Source organism: Macaca thibetana, chromosome 3, assembly GCF_024542745.1.
Source record: "Macaca thibetana thibetana isolate TM-01 chromosome 3, ASM2454274v1, whole genome shotgun sequence".
NCBI lineage: Eukaryota > Metazoa > Chordata > Mammalia > Primates > Cercopithecidae > Macaca > Macaca thibetana.
The window spans coordinates 138,698,329-138,720,915 of record NC_065580.1 but is presented as its reverse complement, the minus strand read 5'-3'; the positions used below and the strand labels follow the sequence as shown (position 1 = coordinate 138,720,915).

At 55.3% G+C, this 22,587-nt stretch overlaps 2 protein-coding genes across 24 annotated transcripts in view; both read right to left on the bottom strand.

The window, feature by feature from the left end:
• RASA4B (RAS p21 protein activator 4B) overlaps positions 1-14,787 on the bottom strand; it is a 33,730-nt gene extending 18,943 nt beyond the window's left edge. For both annotated transcript variants that reach the window (XM_050783678.1, XM_050783679.1), the window contains exons 1-6: positions 14,649-14,787; positions 8,915-8,971; positions 7,143-7,256; positions 6,577-6,638; positions 4,280-4,409; positions 142-223 (exon numbers count right to left, since the gene is read on the bottom strand). In XM_050783678.1, the coding sequence (XP_050639635.1) occupies positions 142-223; positions 4,280-4,409; positions 6,577-6,638; positions 7,143-7,256; positions 8,915-8,971; positions 14,649-14,713 (510 nt within the window). In that variant the 5' untranslated portion in view covers positions 14,714-14,787. The remainder of the gene's footprint in view (positions 1-141; positions 224-4,279; positions 4,410-6,576; positions 6,639-7,142; positions 7,257-8,914; positions 8,972-14,648) is intronic.
• POLR2J (RNA polymerase II subunit J) overlaps positions 1-22,587 on the bottom strand; it is a 99,688-nt gene that overhangs the window by 30,920 nt on the left and 46,181 nt on the right. For 2 of the 22 annotated variants that reach the window (XM_050783797.1, XM_050783826.1), the window contains exon 1: positions 9,047-9,050. The exons of 10 other annotated variants lie outside the window; for them this stretch is intronic. The gene's annotated coding sequence lies outside the window, so the exon portion shown is untranslated. 10 more of the 22 variants (XM_050783809.1, XM_050783798.1, XM_050783823.1 and 7 more) reach the window with 10 other exon arrangements.

Genomic DNA, 22,587 nt, shown 5'->3' with positions numbered 1-22,587 from the left:
TCTCTGGGCCTCCTCTGTAAGACTGTGGCCCCCAATCTGTCCCCCCAAGCGACGGTGAGCAGATGGTGAGGTGAGCAACGGGGGCACAGCTGGCAGGTCCCCTGAGCCTCCTGCCCCTTCCCTGCCCTCTGGCCTCCTCACCGAGGTCTCCTGTGTCCGGCCCTTGTAGCGCACTCGGACGAAGGGATCAGATGCGCCATTGCGGTCCTTTGGGGCCAGATCCCTGGTGGGGGTGGAGGAAGATTGGATCATCTACTTGTCCCTGAGCCCCCCTTCCCCCACTTGTCACCACCATTATGTAACCACAGTGGCCAAAAGGCCTGAGCACATTCCGTCCCTGGCAAGCTGATTGTGGACAGTGCGCCTCTGGCCTTTCTGGGCCCTGCTCCCATAGCCAAGAATCTCTCCCCAGGGCCGCCCATGTGGCCAAGAATCCCCCAAGGCGGAGGCCATGGATCCTTCCCACCAGGCGGCTGCAGGCCAGTGGGTGCACCTTGCTCTGGGGGTGGCGGGGGGTGGTGTGAGTGCTGCCAGGGAACTGCTGGGCCATGTTCCCGGCCCTCAGTTCCCAGGGCTGCCCTGAGCCTCGGTTTCCTCATCAGGAAAATGGAAAAGTGAATTGCTACTGGGCTCAGGTTTAGGGAGAGAGTGTGCTTCCGGAAGGTCTGCCCCAGTAATGTCGTCCTACTTGGTGGAGGGGTGAGGTGCAGCCCTGATGGGCAGCCCTTCCTTTTCTCCATGGATGGGTCTTTACACAGCCCTAGTCTAGTCACGGTACCCCCAGCCTTTTTTTTTTTTTTTTTTTTTTTTTTTTTGAGACAGAGTCTTGCTCTGTCGCCCAGGCTGGAGTGCAGTGGCGCAATCTCTGCTCACTGCAACCTCCGCCTCCCAGGTTCAAGTGATTCTCCTACCTCTGCCTCCTGAGTAGCTGGGATTACAGGTGCCTACCACCATGCCTAGCTATTTTTTGTATTTTTAGTAGAGACAGGGTTTCATCAGGTTGGCCAGGCTGCTCTCAAATTCCTGACCTCAGGTGATCCACCCGCCTCCCAAAGTGCTGGGATTACAGGTGTGAGCCACCACACCCCGTCCTCTTCTCTTCTCTTCTCTTCTCTTCTCTTCTCTTCTTCTCTTCTCTTCTCTTCTCTTCTCTTCTCTCTTCTCTCCTCTCCTCTCTTCTCTTCTCTTCTCCCTCCCTCCCTCCCTCCCTCCCTCCCTCCCTCCCTCCCTCCTTCCTTCCTTCCTTCCTTCCTTCCTTCCTTCTTTCCTTCCTTCCTTCCTTCCTTCCTTCCTTCCTCTTTCTTTCTTTCAACAGGGTCTTGCTCTGTTGATCAGGCTGGAGTACAGTGATGCAATCATAGCTCACTGCAGCCTCCACCTCCTGAGCTCAAGCAATCCTCCCACGTCAGCCTCCCAAGTAGCTGGGACTATAGGTGTGCCCCACCACACCTGGCTAATTTTTTAATTTTTTTGTAGAGACAGGGTCTTGCTGTTGCCCAGGCTGGTCTCGAACTCCTGGCCTCAAGAGATCCTCCCGCCTCTGCTTCCCAAAGCACTGGGATTACCAGCATAAGCCACTGCATCCTGCCAGTATTCCCTACTTAGAATTCTTTGTGGAAGAACACCAAAGCCCACTCGTCTTCGATATTTTAAGCCTCTCATGCCTGCCTTTCTTTCCCCCTCAAAACTGTCTAATAAAACCCCAAGGTTGAGGTTGGGTGCAGTGGCTTGTTCCTGTAATCCCAGCACTTTGGGAAGCTGAGGCAGGCGGATCACGTGAGGTCAGGAGTTCGGGACCAGCCTGGCCAATATGGTGAAACCCCATCTCTACTAAAAATACAAAAGAATGGGCTGGGTGTGGTGGCATGCACCTGTAGTCCCAGCTACTCAGGAGGCTGAGGCAGGAGAATCACTTGAACCCAGGACGGCGAAGGTTTCAGTGAGCCAAGAAAATGCCACTGTACTCCAGCCTGGGCCACAGAGCCAGACTGTCACAAAAAAAAAAAAAAAAAAAAAAAACAAACAGCCCAGACACGGTGGCTCATGCCTGTAATCCCAGCATTTTGGGAGGCCAAGGTAGGCAGATCACCTGAGATCAGGAGTTTGAGAATAGTCTAGCCAACATGGTGAAATCCCATCTCTACTAAAAACACAAAAAAATTAGCCAGGTGTGGTGGTGCACGCCTGTAATTCCAGCTACTAGGGAGGCTGAGGCAGGAGAATTGCTTGAACCCAGAAGGCAGAGGTTGCAGTGAGCTGAAATGGGGCCACCGCACTCCAGCCTGGATGACAGAGGGAGACTGTCTCAAAAACAAAAAACAAAACCAAAGAAAACCCCCAAGGTTTCATTGAAATATTGAGAATCTCCCCAGAAAAAATAAGGAGGAAATATTCTTTCTTCCTCTGCAGCAAATGGACCTTCTTAGGCTGACTTGGGATTCCAGCAGGAGTCTCATTGCTGAGCACAACGTGGGACAAGTCCCCTCACTCTGAGAGAGGCCTGGACATTCCTTTCCTCTGCTAGGACTCACTAGGAGAAGGCCAACCACTGTGGCCCCGGAGGATGGGAGAGAGGAGATTCCTGGAGAGAGGGGAGGGCCAGGCCTCCCATCTCCGTGGGTGACGAGGGGTGCCTGGGAGAAGTGGTCCCGAGGTCCCAGAGCCCGGCTACGTGCATGAGCGGGTGCACACGTGTGCATGCCTGTCCTCCAGACAGCCTGGTGCCAGGCAAGGATAAGGATGGAGGAAGCGGGTGAGTTCGGGTGGGGCGGGGCGGTGGGGGGTAATTAATGGTGGAGGCCAGAGAGTGAGCGAGTGTGGGGGCGTGGCTGAGACTCCCAAGGCCAGCCATTTTCCATCCATTTCTATTTTCCCAGGACAGAAAATAACTCCTGGGAAGCCAGAGTGAGCAACATGGGTATCATCCGACCCACACCCCTCCTCTGCCCAAGGGAAGTCTTCCTCTTAGACAGGCGGACCCCTCAAGGGTGGGGGGAACACTGGCTTCATAGGGGCTGCTTGGCTGGGGGCCACCCTCCTGCCCCACAGGCAGGGAGCGACTCCGGGAGGTGGGTTTGGAGCCGGAAGGGAAGGCACTTCGCACGGACAGAGTGTGACTCAGGCCCAGGCCCAGACGTGAGTGCAGCCTGCAGCTAAAAATACCCTGTGGGTTGGGGGGGTGGCCCTGTCACAGGTGACTCAGGCCCATGGAACCGTCTAAACCACTGTCTCTCCTTGGGGGAACCCTCAATTTTTACCCATTGGGAGATTTTCAGCAAATCTTTTCACCCCCCAACCCCACAAGGGACCCATTGACCCACACACACACTCCCACCAAGCCAAGTTCACACTGGGGTTAAACACAGGGAAGCCGGCCTTAGCACTGGGGCACTGAGGCTGTGTGATCAGAGTTCTGGGTCCCCTCACCCGTACCCCCTACTCCACCCCTCTCTGATGGCTCCAGTTCCTCCATGAGAACATTAGACTCTCCCTTAAGAGACATATTACCTTGAATGCAAATCACCCAAGAAACATCTTCAAGTCCAGAAAAGCTCCCGGAATTCTCTTTTTCTTTTTTTGAGATGGAGTCTCACTTGTCGCCCAGGTTGGAGTGCAGTGGCGCCATCTCAGCTCACTGCAACCTCCACCTCCTGGGTTCAAGACTCCTGCCTCAGCGTCCTGAGTAGCTGGGATTACAGGCACCCGCCACCACGCCCGGTTAATTTTTTTTTTGAGACAGAGTCCCGCTCTATCGCCCAGGCTGGAGTGCAGTGGCATGATCTTGGCTCACTGCAAGCTCCGCCTCCCGGGTTCATGCCATTCTCCTGCCTCAGCCTCCCGAGTGGCTGGGACTACAGGTGCCCGCCACCATGCCCCACTAATTTTTTTTTTTGTATTTTTAGTAGAGACGGATTTCACCGTGTTAGCCAGGATGGTCTCGATCTCCTGACCTCGTGATCCACCTGCCTTGGCCTCTCAAAGTGTTGGGATTACAGACGTGAGCCACTGCGCCTGGCCAATTTTTGTATCATCATGTTGGTCGGGCTGGTCTTGAACTCCTGGCCTCAGGTGATCCACCCACCTCAGCCTCCCAAAGTGCTGGGATTATAGGTGTGAGCCACTGGGCCTGGCGAGCCTCTCTCTTGAGAGCAGGCTTTGATTGGAGGTGGCCAGCTCTGGGACCAGGAGGTAGGGTGGGGTGAGGGGAGGCTCAGCTTCCTCATTGGGTTTCTCTAGTTGCAGGGGACCCACTGTCCGCCCCCAGGCCCCTGAGTCTCACCTGGCCTCCAGCACAGAGCAGCGTAGTCGGCAGGCCCGGGTCCCTGGCTGCACTTCCAGCCGCAGGTGGATCTCGCCCTGCACCTCCTCATCGGGGTCGACCTCCGTCAGGTGGGTCCACCCGCTGAAACCTGTGGGGTCAGCTCAGCCACGGACCCGGCCCTGAACCCCCACACCCTCCACCCTCAGCCCCACCAGGCACCTTGAGGCACCTCTATAATCTCCTGGGAATCCTCTAGGCACCCGTGAAGCAGGGGCTGGTATCCCCAATGACAGATGGGGAAACTGAGGCTCAGCAAGTGAACAGCAGCAGTGGGAAGAGCTGGGATTAGAATCTAAGTCAGTGACCTGGGGCCTGTGCCCTCACTATTGTGTTATTTTGCTGTTGTTTTTAGAGACCAGGTCTCACTCTGTGGGCCAGGTGTGGTGGCACATGCCTGTAATCCCAGCTACTCAGGAGGCTGAGGCAGGAGAATTGCTTGAACACAGATTGCGCCACTGCACTCCAGCCTGGGCGACAGAGCAAGACCCCATCTCAAAAAAAAAAAAAAAAAAAAAAAAAAAAGATGGAGTCTTGCTATGTTGCTCAGGCTGGTCTCAAACTCCTGACCTCAAGCAATCCTCCCACCTCAGCCTCCCAAGGTGCTGGGATTATAAGCGTGGGCTGCTGTACCCAGCCAGATTCCCCATCTTAAAACAGGAAGAGAGTGGCCCTCCCCTAGGGCTGCTGGGAGGAGGGTCTGAGGCCCGGATGGGGAAGCTACAAGGCACCCCGAGGAATAGCCTCACTAGGGCCGCTAGACCCCAGAGACACTGGCTAAGGCTGCAGGTGGGAAAGGCCTTTGGCCTGGCAGGGGCCAAGAAGCCCCATGAGTCAGCAGAATGTGCCTCCGCCCTGCCCCCATCCCTGGCCCAGCCTCACAGACAGGAGCAGGTGTGTGCGGGGGGAGGCCAGCGAGCAGGACACAAAGGCTCTGATGGCAGAGTCCATAGCATCCAAGAACTGCTTTGAACCCTCAGAGAGCCCAGAGAAGGCAAGAGCTGCCCAAGGTCACATACAGTGAGGCTGGCACAGGGCTGACCCCTCAAAATCCTGTCTGGGCAGAGCATGGTGGCTCACACCTGCAATCCTAGCACTTGGGGAGGCCAAGGTGGGAGGATCCATCAAAGCCAGGAGTTCAAGACCAGCCTAGGTAACAGAGTGAGACACCCATCTCCTTTTTTTTTTTTTTTTTTTTTTTTTGAGACAGAGTCTTTCTCTATTGCCCAGGCTGGAGTGCAATGGCGCAATCTTGGCTCGCTGCAACCTCTGCCTCCCAGGTTCAAGAGATGTTCCTGTCTCAGTCTCCCTAGTGTTACAGGTGAGCGCCACCATGCCCAGGTTATTTTTATATTTTTAGTAGAGACAGTGTTTCACCATGTTGACCAGGCTGGTCTTGAACTCCTAACCTCAAGTGAATTGCCACTGGGATTACAGGTGTGAGTCACCATGCCCGGCCCCCATCCCTATGTTTCTTTCGGAGATGGAGTCTCGCTTTGTCATCCAGGTTGGAGTGCAATGGGGTGATCCTGACTCACTGCAACCTCCGCCTCCTAGGTTCAAGCGATTCTCCTGCCTCAGCTTCCCGAGTAGCTGGGATTACAGGCACCCACCACCACATCCAGCTAATTTTTTGTATTTTTAGTAGAGACAGGGTTTTACCATGTTGGCCAGGCTGATCTTAAACTCCTGACCTCAGGTGATCCGCCTGCCTCGGCCTCCCAAAGTGCTGGGATTACAGGTGTGAGCCACTGCGCCCGGCCTCTTTTTTTTTTTTTTTAACTACATAAAAATTTTAAAAACAATAACACCAAACAATGTCTGCATCCCATAAATAACTCAAAGGGATCTCCAGCCTGCACTGGCTCCAGGCCAACCCTTCAGACTCAGGACACAGTGGTACTAGGGTCCAGGTGGAGGCGACCCCATGGGCTACAGAAGGAGCTGGCTCCATTGGGAGAAGGGGTCCCTATGCTTCAGCAATGGAGTGTAAGGAGGCCCCTTCTTCTGCCAGCAGAGGCCTCAGATTCCACCCGTAGCAGCCCCTCTTTGCCCTAGGGAAGACGCAATAACAACCAGGTTTGGGGACGTGCTGAGGAACAGAGGCCAGGAGTACAGAACGTGGCCCTGGCTTTTGGGGAGAGTAGAAATGGCTTTCCCTGAGCTGGAGACCAGATGGAGCCTAGAGTGGAGGTCTCCGAGTGAGAGGGAGGACAGGGACTGGGCAGACCAGTGCGGGAGGGAAAGGGAGAACTTACCCTTAGGGTGAGAGGCCAGGGTGTCCCTTGGAAGGCAGACCTTTCCGATAACGTCGTCCCGGCTAGAGGAGGGAGATGGAGTCAGAGCTGGGTAGGGCTTCAGGACCTGCCCTCTGGGACCTCCCACCAAGTTCAGGACCCCCGGGGGGGAGCAGGGTGGTGGACACTGTCATCATTTCCAGATGGACCTGTGGCCCTTCTGTAGGCTGTGGGCTCTGGACCTTCTGGGGGATGTGATAGGTTTCTATGACATTTCTATCACACGCCTGCACATGCCAAGCTCACGCTCTCTGGGTGCCCATTTCACAGCTCACACCTGCACGCACATGTGTAGTCCATGCACACCTGCGCCCCCATGCCTGCACACATGGCGCGTGCACCATGGAGCCACACATGTGCACACCCACAGGATTAAGCCTTTCGTCCTCCCAGGCCCCCAGGCTCCGCTTCCCTCCAGGCTGCAAAGAGGATGCCAAAAAGGAGACCCAGGAGTCCTGGCGGTGAAATGGGCCAGGGAGCAATCAGATGGCCAGGTCTGGGTCCCAGCTGGAGAGGGGGGTGCTCACCTGAGGGCATCCTCATCCATGACGTAGAAAGCCACAGTGTGGAAGGTGGGCGGCAGGTGCACTTGGTACTCTTCACCCCAGAAGGGGCACAGGGTCTTCCACACGGTGGCTGTCCTGCAGGAGAGAACCCTCAGCAGGCGCCCAGGCCACCCCTAGGCCCTGGACTGGGACCTTCCTTGTATCTCCTCCTACCCCTACAACTACTGGCTCTGCTGCGGACGTGTTTCCCCTGTGCCAGACCCTACTGTCCACCACCAGTCACTACCCTTTGACCTTCCTCTCTGCCCTGGATGGGGCACAGGGCTGCCTCTCTCTGGCTGTTATTTATTTTATTTATCTTTTTTTTTTTGAGACAGAGTCTCGCTCTGTCACCCAGGCTGGAGTGCAGTGGCATCATCTCGGCTCACTGCAACCTCTGCCTCCCGGGTTCAAGCAATTCTCCCTGCCTCAGCCTCCTGAGTAGCTGGGATTACAGACACTTGCCACCATGCCCAGCTAATTTTGCCATTTTAGTAGAGACGGGGTTTCACCCTGTTGGCCAGGCTGCTCTTGAACTCCTGACCTCAGGTGATCTGCCTGCCTTGGCCATCCAAAGTGTTTGGATAACAGGTGTGAGCCACTGTGGCCAGCCTCTCCAGTTGTTTTACATTTGGGGAAACAGATCACAGTTGGTAGGTGTTGGCCTCAGGTCACAGGATACCTGCCTCAGGGTGATTGCCGAGCCTGGCCTCCCATCCTCACCCAGCTCTGGTCAACCCCCTGTGGATCAGAGCCTTCAACTCATTGGACTCAGCGGGCTAGCGGGTGGGGACATGCTGAAGCCCCCAAGGACCCAGATGAAAGTTCAGGGGACCACCTCTTGCCAACCACTTCTCAGACAGGTCATCTGACCTCGAGGGCCTGTTTCCCTTCTGTATCAAGAACAGCAGTGCCATCACACCCCTCTCCCTCTTGCTGTCTGTGGTTTGCAGACCCTTGAGAAAGGCTGGGAGCCTGCTTGCAGGTGGGGAAGGACTGGGAGTCTGGTGGCCTTGGCTACGAGTAGGCCACGGGCACTCAGGTGGGCAGAACAGCAGGGCAGGTCTGGCCATGAACTTGGAAGCAGGAGCCTGATTGAAGGAAGGGAGAGGACAGCAAAGACCCTGCCCAGAGATCATGGGGACCATGGAGGAAGGGACATCTGGAGGAAGTGGCTCTTCGGGGTGCAGGCTGCGGGTGCCCAGCCTTGAGGGATAATCACTGTGGGACTCTCAGGGGACAGGACCCAAGTTAGAGCCAGGACCAGGGAGGGGAAGGGAGCTAGGCTCTCGGGAGGCCAGACTTAGGCTCCAGTGTGGCTCTGCCACTTACTAGGCTTGTGACCTTGGACAGGGTAGTCTCCCTGAGCCTTAGTTTCCTAGTCTGTAAATGGGGTCTAATGATATCGTATCTCACTAATTGCAAGAACTAAACGGGCTAGAAAAGGGCTGGCTCCATAAATGAGAGCTGTTGTTACAAATCGTCAGCATCTGTCTCTCCCGGAGGTTGTGGTGATTGCAAAGATGAACAGAGTCCGGCGAGAGGCTCTTGGCCAGGCCAGTTCCTCCAAGGTCTTTCTCCCCTCCTAGCTTGGGTGTCAGGGTGAGGTGGGGAATCCCAGGCAGAGGACCAGGTGCACCAAGCCCCCTCCCATCTCCGTACAAAATTCACAACAAAATTCACACCCCTTTGCGGGGAGAGCGCAGGTCCGTGAGGGGCTGAGCGCCCCTGGGTCCTGGGAGTGGGGGTGGTACCTGATGATGGGCTCATTGTCCACCTTCACGATGCAGTAAGGGTCGCTGCTGCCGGTGCTGCAAGACAGAAGGGCAGGGGCGGGGCTGGAGGGCAGGGGCGGGGCGGGGCCTCGCGGCACGCTCCTCCCTCTTCCCCGGCCCCTCGGGAGGAGCGCGGGGAAGAGAGCGGAGGTTGAGTCTTCGCATCCTGGTTAGGAGACCGCAGGCTCCTCGGGCCAAACACGGGTCCCCGCCCTCAGCCCGGGAGCGGATGGTGAGGGAAGGGCAGGAACCCGCGGCAGGGCTCCCCTTTCGCGGGCAGGGGTGGGAGTAGATGGAGGGAGAGTTGTGGGGGAGGGAGAAGGAGAGGGAAGAGACAGGGATGGGTAGAGAGAGAAAGGAGAAGAAAGGAGGGGGAAGGAGGGGGGGAGGGACTGGGAGAGGGGCAGAGAGAGGGGCAGAGAGGGAAGGGGATGGACAGGGAGGTGAGAAAGAGGGAAGAGGAGACAGAGGGAGGGGGCTGAGAGGGAGGAGAGAGAGGGATGGGGGCAGGGAAGAGCGAGGAGGAGAGAGAGGGAAGCGGGAGGGAAGGCGGGTGATAGAGAGGGGGAGAAAGAGGGAGGAGAGTAAGAGGGAGGGAGTTAAGAGGGAGGGGGAGACTGAGTAGGGGGGGGGTGAGAGGGAAGGGGTGAGAGGGAGGGGGAGAGAGGGAGGAAAGTGAGAGGGAGGGGGAGAGGTGGGGAGAGAAGGGGGGGTAGAGAGGGAGGGGGGGGGAGAGAGGGAGGGGGAGAGAGGGGGAGAGTAAGGGAGGAGGAGACTGAGTGAGGGAGGGAGGGGGAGAGGGAGGAGAGTAAGAGGAAGGAGAGTAAGGGGGAGGAGAGTAAGAGGGAGGGGGAGACTGAGTGAGGGGGTGACTGAGTGAGGGGGTGACAGGGAAGGGGAGAGAGGGAGGAGAGGAAGAGGGAGGGAGTTAAGAGGGAGGGGGAGACTGAGGGAGGGGATGAGAGGGAGAGGGAGAGGGGAGAGACAGGGAGGGGAGGGAGAGGGACAGAGGGAGGGGTTACTGGAAACCTGCTGTTCCTCCCGCAGGGGATAGAATGTTCCTCCTTTCTATGCCCTCCTACCCCATCCCTGCCTCCCCCCAAAACAGCTCCAAGCAACAGCTCCAGGCAAGCTCCTGGGACCCCTACCCTCTACACCAAAGTCTAGCCCCTTAATCTCCCTGGAGCCTTTGCTCCTGCTGTCCCTTCTGCCCAGTCTGCCTTCAGCCCTGCCAGGGCCCTCCCTTGCCCCAGGGCGGGATGGGGCAGAAGGTGTCCCTGGACTCACACTCCTTGCCCACTTCATCCAGCCTGGTAGTGATCAGCTGCCTCCCACCTGCTCTGAGCTGCCTGGGGGTGGGGAGCATGCCTATGTCCCTAGGGACCCCACAGGGCTTGGCACAAGACAGGCAGCCCGTGAGTGTTTGCCGAATGAACTGACAAATGAATGAACTGATGGTGAATGAATGAATAACAGCTATCTGGGGAAAGAGGGATGGGGGAATGCAAACCTGCGCTCAGTTCCAAGGGTCTCAGGTGTTGGGGGCCTCCTGGAGCTGGGAGAGACCTGCAGCCAGGCCTAAGGCTGGTACTGGGTAAAGTGGGGGAGTGAAGGCTGTCTCTAGAGCTGTTCCTCCACTGAGTGTCCATAAAAAGGAAGTGTGTTTCTATGGTGGAGGGTGGGGAATTCCAACCTCTGCTTCCCTTCTCAAAAGGGGCTCTTCCGGCAGAGGAAGGCACTTGGGGCAAACAGCTCCAGAAGCTCCTGGACACAGACAGGAAATGTCTACCAAGACTCAGTTTTCTACCTATAAAGTGGGAAGTATAATCCCGGCTCACAAGGGAGCTTCCCTGGGTCCTGAGATGATATGAGAAGGTCTTGGAGGTGCTCAGTACATGTTAGCACTGCCTGCAACTGTGCCTGTAACCTCCCCCTGCCATCATTGGAGAGTCCCCTCCTCCTGGCCGGGCGTGGTGGCTCACACCTGTAATCCCAGCACTTTGAGAGGCCGAGGCAGGCAGATCACGTGAGGCCAGGAGTCCGAGACCAACCTGGCCACCCTGTTGGGTGAAACAGGGTGAAACCCCGTCTCTACTAAAAATACAAAAATTAGCCGAGTGTGGTGGTGTGCACCTGTAATCCCAGCTACTGGGGAGGCTGAGGCAGGAGAATCCCTTGAACCCCGGAGGAGGAGGTTGCAGTGAGCCAAGATCGCGCTGCTGCACTCCAGCCTGGGCAACAGAGCAAGACTCTGTCTCAAAAATAAAATAAAATAAAATAAAATGAAAAGAGCCCCCTCCAGGGAGCCCCCTGTGAATACCCCAGCTTGTGTCCCATCAACCCAAAGCCAGGGGACTCCAGGTGCTAAGCAATCAGGCCCCTGGGCACCCCAGGTGCTGGGCTGGGCTGCAGGATCCAGGAGCCATACAAGGAGCTCAGAGGAGGCAGGGAGAGGTCAGTCCTGGCTGAGGCAACAGGGGACCTCCCTGGTCTGTCCCCCACCACTGAGCTGCTACTGCTTCCAAAGGCCTGGAAACAGGACCCAAACCCCAGTGTGCAAGGACTGTGAAGAGCTGGGTGGCTGCATCAGAGGGCGGGGGCAAGAGGATGGTATTGAGAGCAGGCCGAGGCCAGATTTAAGGACCTGGGCCCAACCATGGTCCCCAGTGGGTTGCTGGAACCCATGCCCAGTTTCTTCTTCGCTAGTGAGGCCCCTAGGCTGCCCACCTCTCTCATTTCTCCTTCCCCAAGCCAGTCACCACTGGCCTTGTCTGGCTACTTTTGGGTCCTCTATATTTAGGGCCTTGGCAGTTTCTAGGCTGTGGAAGGAAGAGGATCAGGGAAAACCCCGAAATAGCCTTGGGCCAGTCCCCAAGGCCACTTGGTGTGGGAGGCAGTGGGTCACTGGTCATCGTGAGACTTGGCTCATGCCTAGGTACGCGGGGATGGGAGACAGTGGGAAGAGGCAGGGCAGGAACAGGCAGGCTCTGAAAGCTAGCAGTGATGGGGAATGCAGCTGTGCTCTGTGCCCTTTAGAGGAACAAAAACCCATGAGCAGAAGTGGCAGGAAGGCAGCTGGCAGCTGTGTGAGGACCGTTCCCTCCTTGGAACTGACTCAGTCAAGATCAGCCACTATGAGAGGTGGTGAGCTCCCCATCCTCGGAAGTATGCAAGCCCTGGCTGGAGAGGATGCCACTCAGAAGATAGGCGGGGCACTGGTGAGGCACAGGGAAACTGCAGTACTCAGTAAGGGCCTCCCATGATCTCCAAACCCCTGCCCGACTCTGCAGCCAAATGCTTTGCATAGGATTTCCGAGGCTCAGTCTCACCGAGCCCAGCCGCAAGCTTGCAGCCGTGGGCAGGCTAGGATTTTCAGCCTGTTGGCAGTAGACAAAGGCAATCTGAATCCTGACTTCTCTACCTACCCTCTGTATCAACTTGGCAAATGACTTTCACTTCCTGAGCCTCAGTTTCCCAATGTGCAAACTGAGGACGTCTACCTTATAAAGCTAAGATGAGGACTAAGTAGGGGAAGTCCTCAACACCTCTTATTCTCCCCTACTATGGACCTGGTGCCAGGATTAATGAGTCACTGTCCCTGCCCTCACAGTCCCTGCCACACCAGGGGCTTCCTCCTGCCACCCAAAGTGCTGGGGGGCAAGACCAGGAGCCAGGAACTCTGCCCAAAGACACCAGAGAATGCCCTGGAGAGGAGAAGTTTGAGAGGGGTCCTGAAGGATGAATGGGAGTTTTCTGGAGGACTGAATGGGAGTGCTTGAAGACAGAAGTCCCCACACATGGGCGAAGGCAGAGATGTGAAGGGTAGTAACCCAAATGTGAGGGACTGTTTATGGGATGGTTTAAGAGGTGGCTGATAGGTCAGAGTTGTGTATGCCAGCCACAGGGGAAGATAGGGGGGTTGCAAAGGAGACGTGAGTAGGGCAGGCAGGGGGACAGGGTGAGGAGCGAGATTTCAAGGCACCCTCCACTGTAGACGGAGCCCCTTTGCTCAGAGGCAAAGCACTGGGCAGGGAACCAGGCACTGGGCTCCCAGGTGGGCATACCAGAAGAGCTCCGCTGCCCTGGGCTGGAGAGAGCCTGGAGCCAGGCACTAGGGCCAGCTGCTGTGGGGATGAGGAGGGAGGCGACAGACGGAGGGGCTGCTCCTCCCAGCCATCACCAGCCAGAAGAGGCCAAGATGACCTAGTTCCTGGTGCCAGTGGTGGCAGGGGGTGGAGGGTGCTTAAAGGCTGGGCCTGGAGGCTGAGACCCTTCTCAGAGCTCCTCTGCCTTCCCAGCCCACACACCTCACTGGCAGCTCCCACTCCATCTCCCTCCAAGCCTCCAAGCACAGAAACCCACCTAGGGCTGCCCACCGCCCTCCCTTCCCCATTGTCATGGTAACTGCTGAGCTGGGCCTCATCAGACCCAGGGGGCCTGGAACTGGCGCTGCTCTCAGTGGTGGCTCGCTGAGCGTGCTGGGAAGCTCGCAGGGGCCACCATACATATGTGTGAGCGGAGTGCCTGCCTCACACCCCGCCCCACCCCCTCGCCCACGCTGACCACTTCTCTGCATCCAGGAGCCCGGGGCGCCCCGAGGAGGAGCCCCAGGGGTGGGGAACTGCAGCCCCGCAGACTTTGGACTCTGTTTCCTCCAGGCTCCCCTTCTCCCCTCCCACCCTCCTCCTCCAGGCAGCCAGTGCCCCTCGACCTTTGAGCTTTCCCCCTCTTCCTCTAGAGGGATTTCAACCCCTAGTTTAAAGAGGGGAAACTGAGGCTTGAGGAGCAGGGAGCTGCCGAAACCCTGCACATGAGGAAGGTGGTGGCAAGACCAAGATGGGGGACCAGGGGTCAGGCAGCTCAGCCCTGGGACCTACTGAGAAGAGTGGGACGAGGGGCCCCTGAAACCTCCCCAAATCGAGCCAGGGACCAGGGGAATCCCCAGATGTCAGTGCCTGTTAGAAGCCCTAGACTCAAGACCCTGCTCTGCCTGCCACTTTGAGCCAGTATTTCACGTCTCTGATCCTCAGTTTTCTCATCTGTAAAATGGAACGGTGAGAACCGCCTTTCTGGGTAGTTGAGAGGATTAACGGGATGGCTCAGGTGTAAAGCCCAAGGCACAAGAGACAGTTACTACTCTCCTTCCCTCCCCCACAGTCCTGCACCTGTCCTGTCCTCCTGACCTGTTCTCACTTTTCATGCCAGTCCCTCCTACCCCAGTGCACAGCAGGAAGCCCGGGGACAGCCCCTGGGCCTCAGCATGTGCTTCAGGTGCACACTCAGGGGCATTAAGGGCTCTGGAACTACTGATCAAGACCCTTCCTTTGCAGGGGGACACCCCACCCCTCCAACCACACCCCAGGGGCAGATCACCAAGACGTCTCTCCTGGCACATCACCCAGCTCCAGCTCCTGTCCTATCAAAGCCCCTTCCCCTCGTAAGCCGCGGATCGCTGACAAATTCTCGCCCCCCTCCCTAGTTCCCAGCCCCCCAGCCCTCGGTGACACTTTTCCCGCCCCCCTCGGTTGTCACCCCGTCTGGTGCTCACAGCAAATGTCACTGTCCCCATTTTCCCCGCCGATCCCCCACCGCGGCCGCACTCCCGCACCCTCTCCACTGCTCTACTTGTGGGTGGACCCCGGAAAGGTCAGGCGTCCTGGGGGGCAGTGCCCCTCCCCGGAAAGTTGGGGCTCCCACCCCTGGTCGGGCTCACATGTCCTTGGCGGGCAGATTCTTCCCCTCCACGATGCGGATGTACAGCGAGCTGCGCTTGGCCATCGCGGGGTCCCGGCTCGTGGGGAGCCAGACACCGGGGTCCGGGGTGGCGGGCGGCGGGCGCTGAACTGGGCTCCGCGGGGGGCGGGCCGGGGAGGGCGGCGGGGCGGGGCTTCGCTGCCACTCCGCTCACCCCACCCCCGCCCCATGTGCGGGTACACTGCTCCCGGGCCGGCCAATCCGCGACCGGGATTCCCCGGAGCGGGGCGGGGCCTGCCGGGACCGCGGCGCTCATTGGCCGTCTGGGGTGTGAGGGGCGGGGCCTGTGCGGAGGCGCTGACGCTCGCCGGGCTGCGGGCACTGCCCGCGCGGTGGCTCCAGCGGGGCGCCCCTGGAGGCGCGGGTGGGGAATCCGGGCTGCGTGGTCTGGGCCGCGGGTGCGTGTGGGCGGCGGGTGTGGTCCGAGCGCGAGTACCGAGGAGCACCGAATACCGGGGGATGGGGGGTGACTCTTGACTGTAAGCTGGGGACACGCGGGCCTTGAGGGGGGAGCGCGTGCAAGGGGGGGACACGTTCCCACCGCGCCGGGACCACCGGAGTCTGGCGGGTGGAAGGCCCTGCGTGGATGTGAGTTGAATGAATGAGCGTTCTGACGAATGTAACAAACAGCAAACAGGAGTGTTTATATCACAACCACCTGGACCCAGAAGGAGACAGAGAGAGCCCGGGCAGCTCAGAGGTTTTGGAAACTGGCATTTGGGTTTGAGAGACCTGTTTTTGTTTTGATTTTTTGTGCACCTGCTTGGGAGAAGCTGCTTTCTCAATTGTCACCTGATTTACTCCTCCTGCGTCCCCGCAGTGGGAACCTGGATGAGGTTCACAGTGGGAAGATTTCCTGTTGGAGGTCAGGAGGTCACACAGGTAGCACCGGGGCCAGGCTTGCCAGGCTTGGCCTCCCAAGTACTCCCTGATGGCAGGTCGTTCCACTGGGGCGAGATCCTTCTCACAGATTCTGTCCAGAGCGGAGTTTCTGGAATTATCCATCTTCATGGTTCAGTCTTGGGGCCCTGCATGGCAGAGACTGGCCCTGGGGAGCTGGCTCTCCTAAGGGCATTGTCGCAAGCATGACCACAGAGTTGGGTCGGGACTCAGCTTCACCACTCTCTCCCTTGCTGGGTGACCCTGGGCAGCTTCCTGAGCTTCTGTGAGCTGGTTCAGTTTCATTGACTGCAAAGAGGTGCTGAGAGCAGAAACACCTGCCTAAAGTACACAGGAGATAATGTGTGTGTGTTGGCGGGGGAGGGGTTGTCTAGGACAGATTCTAGTTTCTGTTACATCGTTTTCCTATTTTGTTATTTGTATGGTACATGCACACGTTATCAAATTGAAGAGGTATTAGCCAAATGTGCTGGCTCAGGCTTGTAATCCCAGCACTTTGGGAGGCTGAGGTGGGCAGATCACCTGAGGTCAGGAGTTGGAGACCAACCTGGCCAACACGGCCAAACCCTATCTCAGCTAAAAATACAAAAATCAGATGGGCATGGTGGTGGGTGCCTGTAATCCCAGTGACTCGGGAGGCTGAGGCAGGAGAATCGCTTGAACCTGGGAGTGGGAGGTTGCAATGAGCTGAGATCGAGCCACTGTACTCCAGCCTGAGTAAAGGAGTGAGACTCTGTCTCAACAAACAAAGTACACAGGATATATTGTGTGTGTGTGGAGGGGGGGATGTCTAACGCAGATTCTAGTTTCTGTTATATTGTTTTCTTTTCCTATTTTATTATTTGTATGGTACAGGCACATTTGATCAAATTCAAAAAATAGAGTTTGCAATCATTACAATGAAAAGTAAATCTGTAGCCAGGTGCGGTGGCTCACACCCATAATCCCAGCACTTTGGGAGGCTGAGGCGGGTGGATTACCTGAGGTCAGGAGTTCGAGACCAGCCTGACCAACATAGTGAAACCCCGTCTCTACTAAAAATACAAAAAAAATTAGCTGGACGTGGTGGCGGGCACCTGTGATCCCAGCTACTAGGGACGCTGAGGCAGGAGAATCACTTGAACCTGGGAGGTAAAGGTTGTGGTGAGCCGAGATCGCGCCATTGTACTCCAGCCTGGGCAACAAGAGCGAAACTCTGTCTCAAAAAAAAAAAAAAAAAAGAAAGAAAAGAAAAGTAAGTCTCGCAAGTCTCACCCAGCCACACAGATTCTCCCCCACAGGCATCTAGTGTTCTTAGTTCCTTGTGAGTCATTTTGGCGGCTGAGGGAGAATTTGTCTTTTATTTTTATATTTATTTATTTATTTATATATTTTTTGAGATGGAGTCTCACTCTGTTGTCCAGGCTGGAGTGCAGTGGTGTGATCTTTAGCTCACTGCAACCTCTGCCTCCCCGGTTCAAGTAATTCTCCTGCCTCAGCCTCCTGAGTAGCTGGGATTACAGGCACCCACCACCATACCGGCTTTTTTTTTTTTTTTTTTTTTTGAGACAGAGTTTTTGCTCTTGTTACCCAGGGTGGAGTGTAATGGTGCGATCTCAGCTCACTGCAACCTCCCCCTCCCAGGTTCAAGCAATTCTTCTGCCTCAGCTTCCCCAGTAGCTGGGATTACAGGCATGTGCCACCACGCCCGGCTAATTTTGTATTTTCAGTAGAGATGGGGTTTCTCAACGTTGGTCAGGCTGGCCTGGAACTCCCGACCTCAGGTGATCCGCCCACCTCAGTATCCCAAAGTGCTGGGATTACAAGCTTGAGCCACGGCGCCTGGCACACCTGACTAATTTTTGTATTTTTAGTAGAGACAGGGTTTCACCATGTCAGCCAGGCTGGTCTTGAACTCCTGACCTCACATAATCCACCCACCTCAGCCTCCCAAAATGCTGGGATTACAGGTGTGAGCCACTGTGCCCGGCCGAAAATGTGTCTTTTAAAAGATTTTAAAAAAACAAAAAACAAAAAACTTTGAGAGACTGAAGGGGGCAGATCGCCTGAGGTCAGGAGTTTGAGACCAACCTGGCCAACATGCTGAAACCCCATCTCTACTAAAAATACAAAAATTAGCTGACCGTGGTGGCGCACGCCTGTAGTCCCAGCTACTCAGGAGGCAGAGGCAGGAGAATCGCTTGTACCTGGGAGGCAGAGGTTGCAGTGAGCCAAGATGGCGCCACTGCAAGACCCTGTCTCAAAAAAAAAAAAAAAAAAAAAAAAAAAGACCAGGCGCAGTGGCTCATGCCTGTAATCCCAGCACTTTGGAAGGCCGAGGCGGGCGGATCACAAGGTCAGGAGATCGAGACCATCCTGGCTAACACGGTGAAACCCCGTCTCTACTAAAAATACAAAAAATTAGCTGGGCGTGGTGGCAGGTGCCTGTAGTCCCAGCTACTCGGGAGGCTGAGACAGGAGAATCACTTGAACCCGGGAGGCAGAGGTTACAGTGAGCCAAGATCGTGCCACTTCACTCCAGCCTGTGCAACAGAGCTAGACCCTGTCTCAAAAAAAAGAGAGAGAGAAAGCAAGCAAGCAAGCATGTTCATTCTCTCTGCCATTGGGCAAACATACCATCTCTCTTCAACAGGTCTGGGTTCCCTATTAGTGGACAGGCCGATGGTTGCCATCATTTGCTTTTACCTGACAACTGCATGGCTCATACATTTTGCATGGGAGCAAATGCAGCTGATAATAAATTCCTAGAAATGGAATCTCCAGGCCAGACGACATGTGCATGCAGAAAGTCCATTGGATTTGCCACATTTCCCAAGGTGGTGCCTATTTGCGAGTACAGGGCCACCAACATTCAGGAGAATGTCAGCTCTCCCGGACCTGGTAGCCCACTCGTTATCGGTCTTATAATCCTTTTTCTTTTTTCTTTTTTTCTTTCTTTCTTTTTTTTTTTTTTTTTTAAGATGGAGTCTCGCTCTTGTTGCCCAGGATGGAGTGCAGTGGCGCCATCTCAACTCACTGCAACCTCTGCCTCCCGGGTTCAAGCAATTATCCCGCCTCAGCCTCCCAAGTAGCTGGGATTACAGGTACCTGCCATCATGCCCAGCAAATGTTTGTATTTTTGTAGAGACAGGGTTTCACCATGTTGGCCAGGCTGGTCTTGAACTCCTGACTTCAGGTGATCCACCCGCCTCGGCCTTCCAAAGTGCTGGGATTACAGGCTTGAATCACTACGCCTGGACTTTTTTTTTTTTTTTTTTTCTTTTTCTTCTTTTTTTTTTGAGACGGAGTCTCGCTTTGTCCCCCAGGCTGGAGTGCAGTGGCCGGATCTCAGCTCACTGCAAGCTCCGCCTCCCAGGTTCACGCCATTCTCCTGCCTCAGCCTCCCGAGTGGCTGGGGCTATAGGCGCCCACCACCTCGCCCGGCTAGTTTTTTTGTATTTTTTAGTAGAGACGGGGTTTCACCGTGTTAGCCAGGATAGTCTCGATCTCCTGACCCAGTGATCCGCCCGTCTCAGCCTCCCAAAGTGCTGGGATTACAGGCTTGAGCCACCGCGCCCAGCCTTTCTTCTTTTTTTAGAGAGACACAGTCTTGCTCTGTGGACCCTGCTGGAGTGCAGTGGTAGGATCACGGCTCACTGTAGCCTTGGCCTCCTGGGCGCAAGTGATCCTTCCACCTCGGCCTCTGGAGTAGCTGGGACCATGGCATACACCATCATGCACCATTAACTTTTTATTTTTTTGTACAGATGGCGTCTCACTATGTTGCCTAGGCTGGTCTTGAACTCCTGGCCTCAAGCAATCCTCCTGCCCAGCCTCTCAAGTAGCTTTGACTATAGGCACAAGCCAACATGTACAGCTAATAAAAAATTTTTTTGTAGAGATGAGGTCTTACTATGTTGCCCAGGCTGGTCTCAACCTCCTGGCCTCAGGCAATCCTCCTGCCTCAGCCTCTCAAGTAACTTTGACTATAGGCGCAAGCCAACATGTACGCTAATTTTTATTTTTTTATTTTATTTTATTTTTTTAAATTTATTTATTATTATTATACTTTAAGTTCTAGGGTACATGTGCATAACGTGCAGGTTTGTTACATATGTATACTTGTGCCATGTTGGTGTGCTGCACTCATCAACTCGTCAGCACCCATCAACTCGTCATTTACATCAGGTATAACTCCCAATGCAATCCCTCCCCCCTCCCCCCTCCCATGTACGCTAATTTTTAAAATTTTTTTGTAGAGATGAGGTCTTGCTATGTTGCCCAGGCTGGTCTCGAACTCCTGGCCTCAAGCAATCCTCCCACCTCAGCCTTCCAAGAGAGGCTCTTGGGGCCTAAACCATGGCTGGTCTCCCTAGAACAGCGCAGTCAGCTCATCCCTCCCTCTCCCAGAGCCTTCAACCACCTCTGCCAAGAGTTCTAGACCCCACAATGACCTGGTCACCAGCCCTTCTGGATTGTAGCTGCACAAAACAGATGTAAACAAACGAAATCCTCCCTTCTCCAGAGCAGTAGACCCTCGATGCCACCCACTTAGCTTTGTTGTGTCATGCTTTTCCAGTTTCTGGTTCCAAGCAGCAAGAACCAGCTCCAACTAAATAAAAAAGCGTTCGTTAGATGGATGTCTAGTATGTCACAAACTCTCCCGAGAACCAGGCACAAAGGCCCCACATCACATTGTATGCGTGGCTTGGTGCAGACACCCCCATCGCTGGCCCTGGCACCAGACCCCTCATCTCACACCAACACGGGACGCCCTGTGCTGCCGCTGCAACTGTTACACTCCGAATCCCTCTTCACGACAAGGCTGGGAGAGCCAGCGACAGATTGTTGGCATCTGTGCTGGGAGCTGGGAGGAGGAGGAGGCCCTTGGACAGAGAGAAAGGGGGCTCTTGTGCTTGGGAGCCCAAAGAGTTGGCTAGATTCACCACAGTATCTTAAATTTCTCCATGTCAGTTCGAGACCAGCCTGGGCATCACAGCAAGACCCCATCTCTACAAAAAAATTAGCCGGGCATCGTGGTGCTCGCCTGCAGTCCCAGCGACTTGGGAGGCTGAGGCAGGAGGGTTGCTTGAGCCCAGGAGGTTGAGGCTGCAGTGAGCTATGATTGCGCCACTCCAGCCTCAGTGACAAAGTGAGAACTTGTCTCTTAAAAAAATAAATAGGCCAGGCACAGTGGCTCACACCTGTAATACCAATATGTTGGGAGGCCGAGGCGGGCAGATCACGAGGTCAGGAGATCGAGACCATCCTGGCTAACACAGTGAAACCCCGTCTCTACGAAATATACAAAAAATTAGCCGGGCGAGGTGGCGGGCGCCTGTAGTCCCAGCTACTCGGGAGGCTGAGGCAGGAGCATGGTGTGAACCCAGGAGGCGGAGCTTGCAGTGAGCTGAGATCGCGCCACTGCACTCCAGACTGGGTGACAGAGTGAGACTCCATCTCTAAAAAAGAAAAAGAAAAAGGAAAAGAAATAAATACGTAGACCTGGCCTGGTGGCTTATGCCTGTAATCCCAGCACTTTGGGAAGCTGAGGTGGGCGGATTGCCTGAGCCCAGGAGTTCAAGACTAGCCTGAGAAACATTGTGAAACCCCATCTCCACATAAAAATACAAAAAAACAAAACAAAACAAACAAACAAAAACGGAGCCACAAGTGGTGACATGAGCCTGTAGTCCCAGCTAGTTAGGAGGCTGAGGTGGGAGGATCACCTGAGCTCAGGAGGTGGAGGCTGTGTTAAGCTGTGATTGCACCACTGCACTCCAGCCTGGGTGATAGAGCGAGACCTTGTCTCAAAAAAAAAAAAAAAAAAAAAAAAAAAAAAGAACAAACAAAAATAAACAAACAATGCCAGGCACAGCGGCTCACGCCTATAATCCCAGAACTTTGGGTGGCTGAGGCAGCCGGATTACTTGAGGTCAGGAGTTCAAGACCAGCCTGGCCAACATGGTGAAACCCTGTCTGTACTAAAAATACAAAAAAATTAACTGGGCATGGTGGTGCTTGCTATAATCCCAGCTACTCAGGAGGCTGAGGCATGAGAATTGCTTGAACCCGGGACATGAAGGTTGCAGTGAGTTGAGGTTGCACCACTGTGCTCCAGCCTGGGTGACAGAGGGAGACCCTGTCTCAAAAATAAATAAATAAACATTTAACAATAAATTAATTTAAAAAGGGAATTTCTCCGTGTCATACCCCAGATGACAGCCTTTAGTACCCACTAGATGTCCCCTGGACTCCTGGCACCCACATGGTTTTTTCATTTGATTCTCATGACACCGTGTTGGGTAGATAATCACCTCTATTTGCCTGAGATTCCTGTGACATGCCAAGAATCCTACAGCACACTCCATTTCAGAAGGAACGTGGGGCCCGGGCACAGTGGCTCACTCCTGTAATCCCAGCACTTTGGGAGGCTGAGGCAGGTGGATCGCTTGGTGGTGGTCACGAGTTCGAGACCAGCCTCACCAACATGGTGAAATACCCGTTTCTACTAAACACACAAAAAATTAGCCGGGCATGGTGGCATGTGCCTGTAGTCCCAGCTACTCGGGTGGCTGAGGCGGAGAATCACTTGAACCCGGCAGGCAGAGGCTGCTGTGAGACGAGATTGGGCCACTGCACTCCAGCCTGGGCGACAGAGTGAGACTCTGTCTCAAAAGAAAAAAAAAAAAAGAAGAATCCCTGCCTGGGTTCTGCTGGACTGTTTTCAACACCTGCCATTCTGCTGTAGCCCCAGCCCCTAAGGGCACACGAAACCCTCCCCTTCTCATCTCCATCATCCCTCCCCATGGGAGCACAGCCTGTGAGCTCGGGGACTCCTGGGGGAGAACATCCTTAACACAGGATTCGGCCAGGGAAGTGAGCCAAGTTTTTAGCACATTCCCAGAAACTGCTCTCTTGGGAGGGGGTGAGTCAGAGGGTGGGGCCGGGAGGGGAGCCTAGTCCTGGCTCCACCATTTAGTCCAGACACACCAGTCTCTGGTGGGCATAAAAACAGC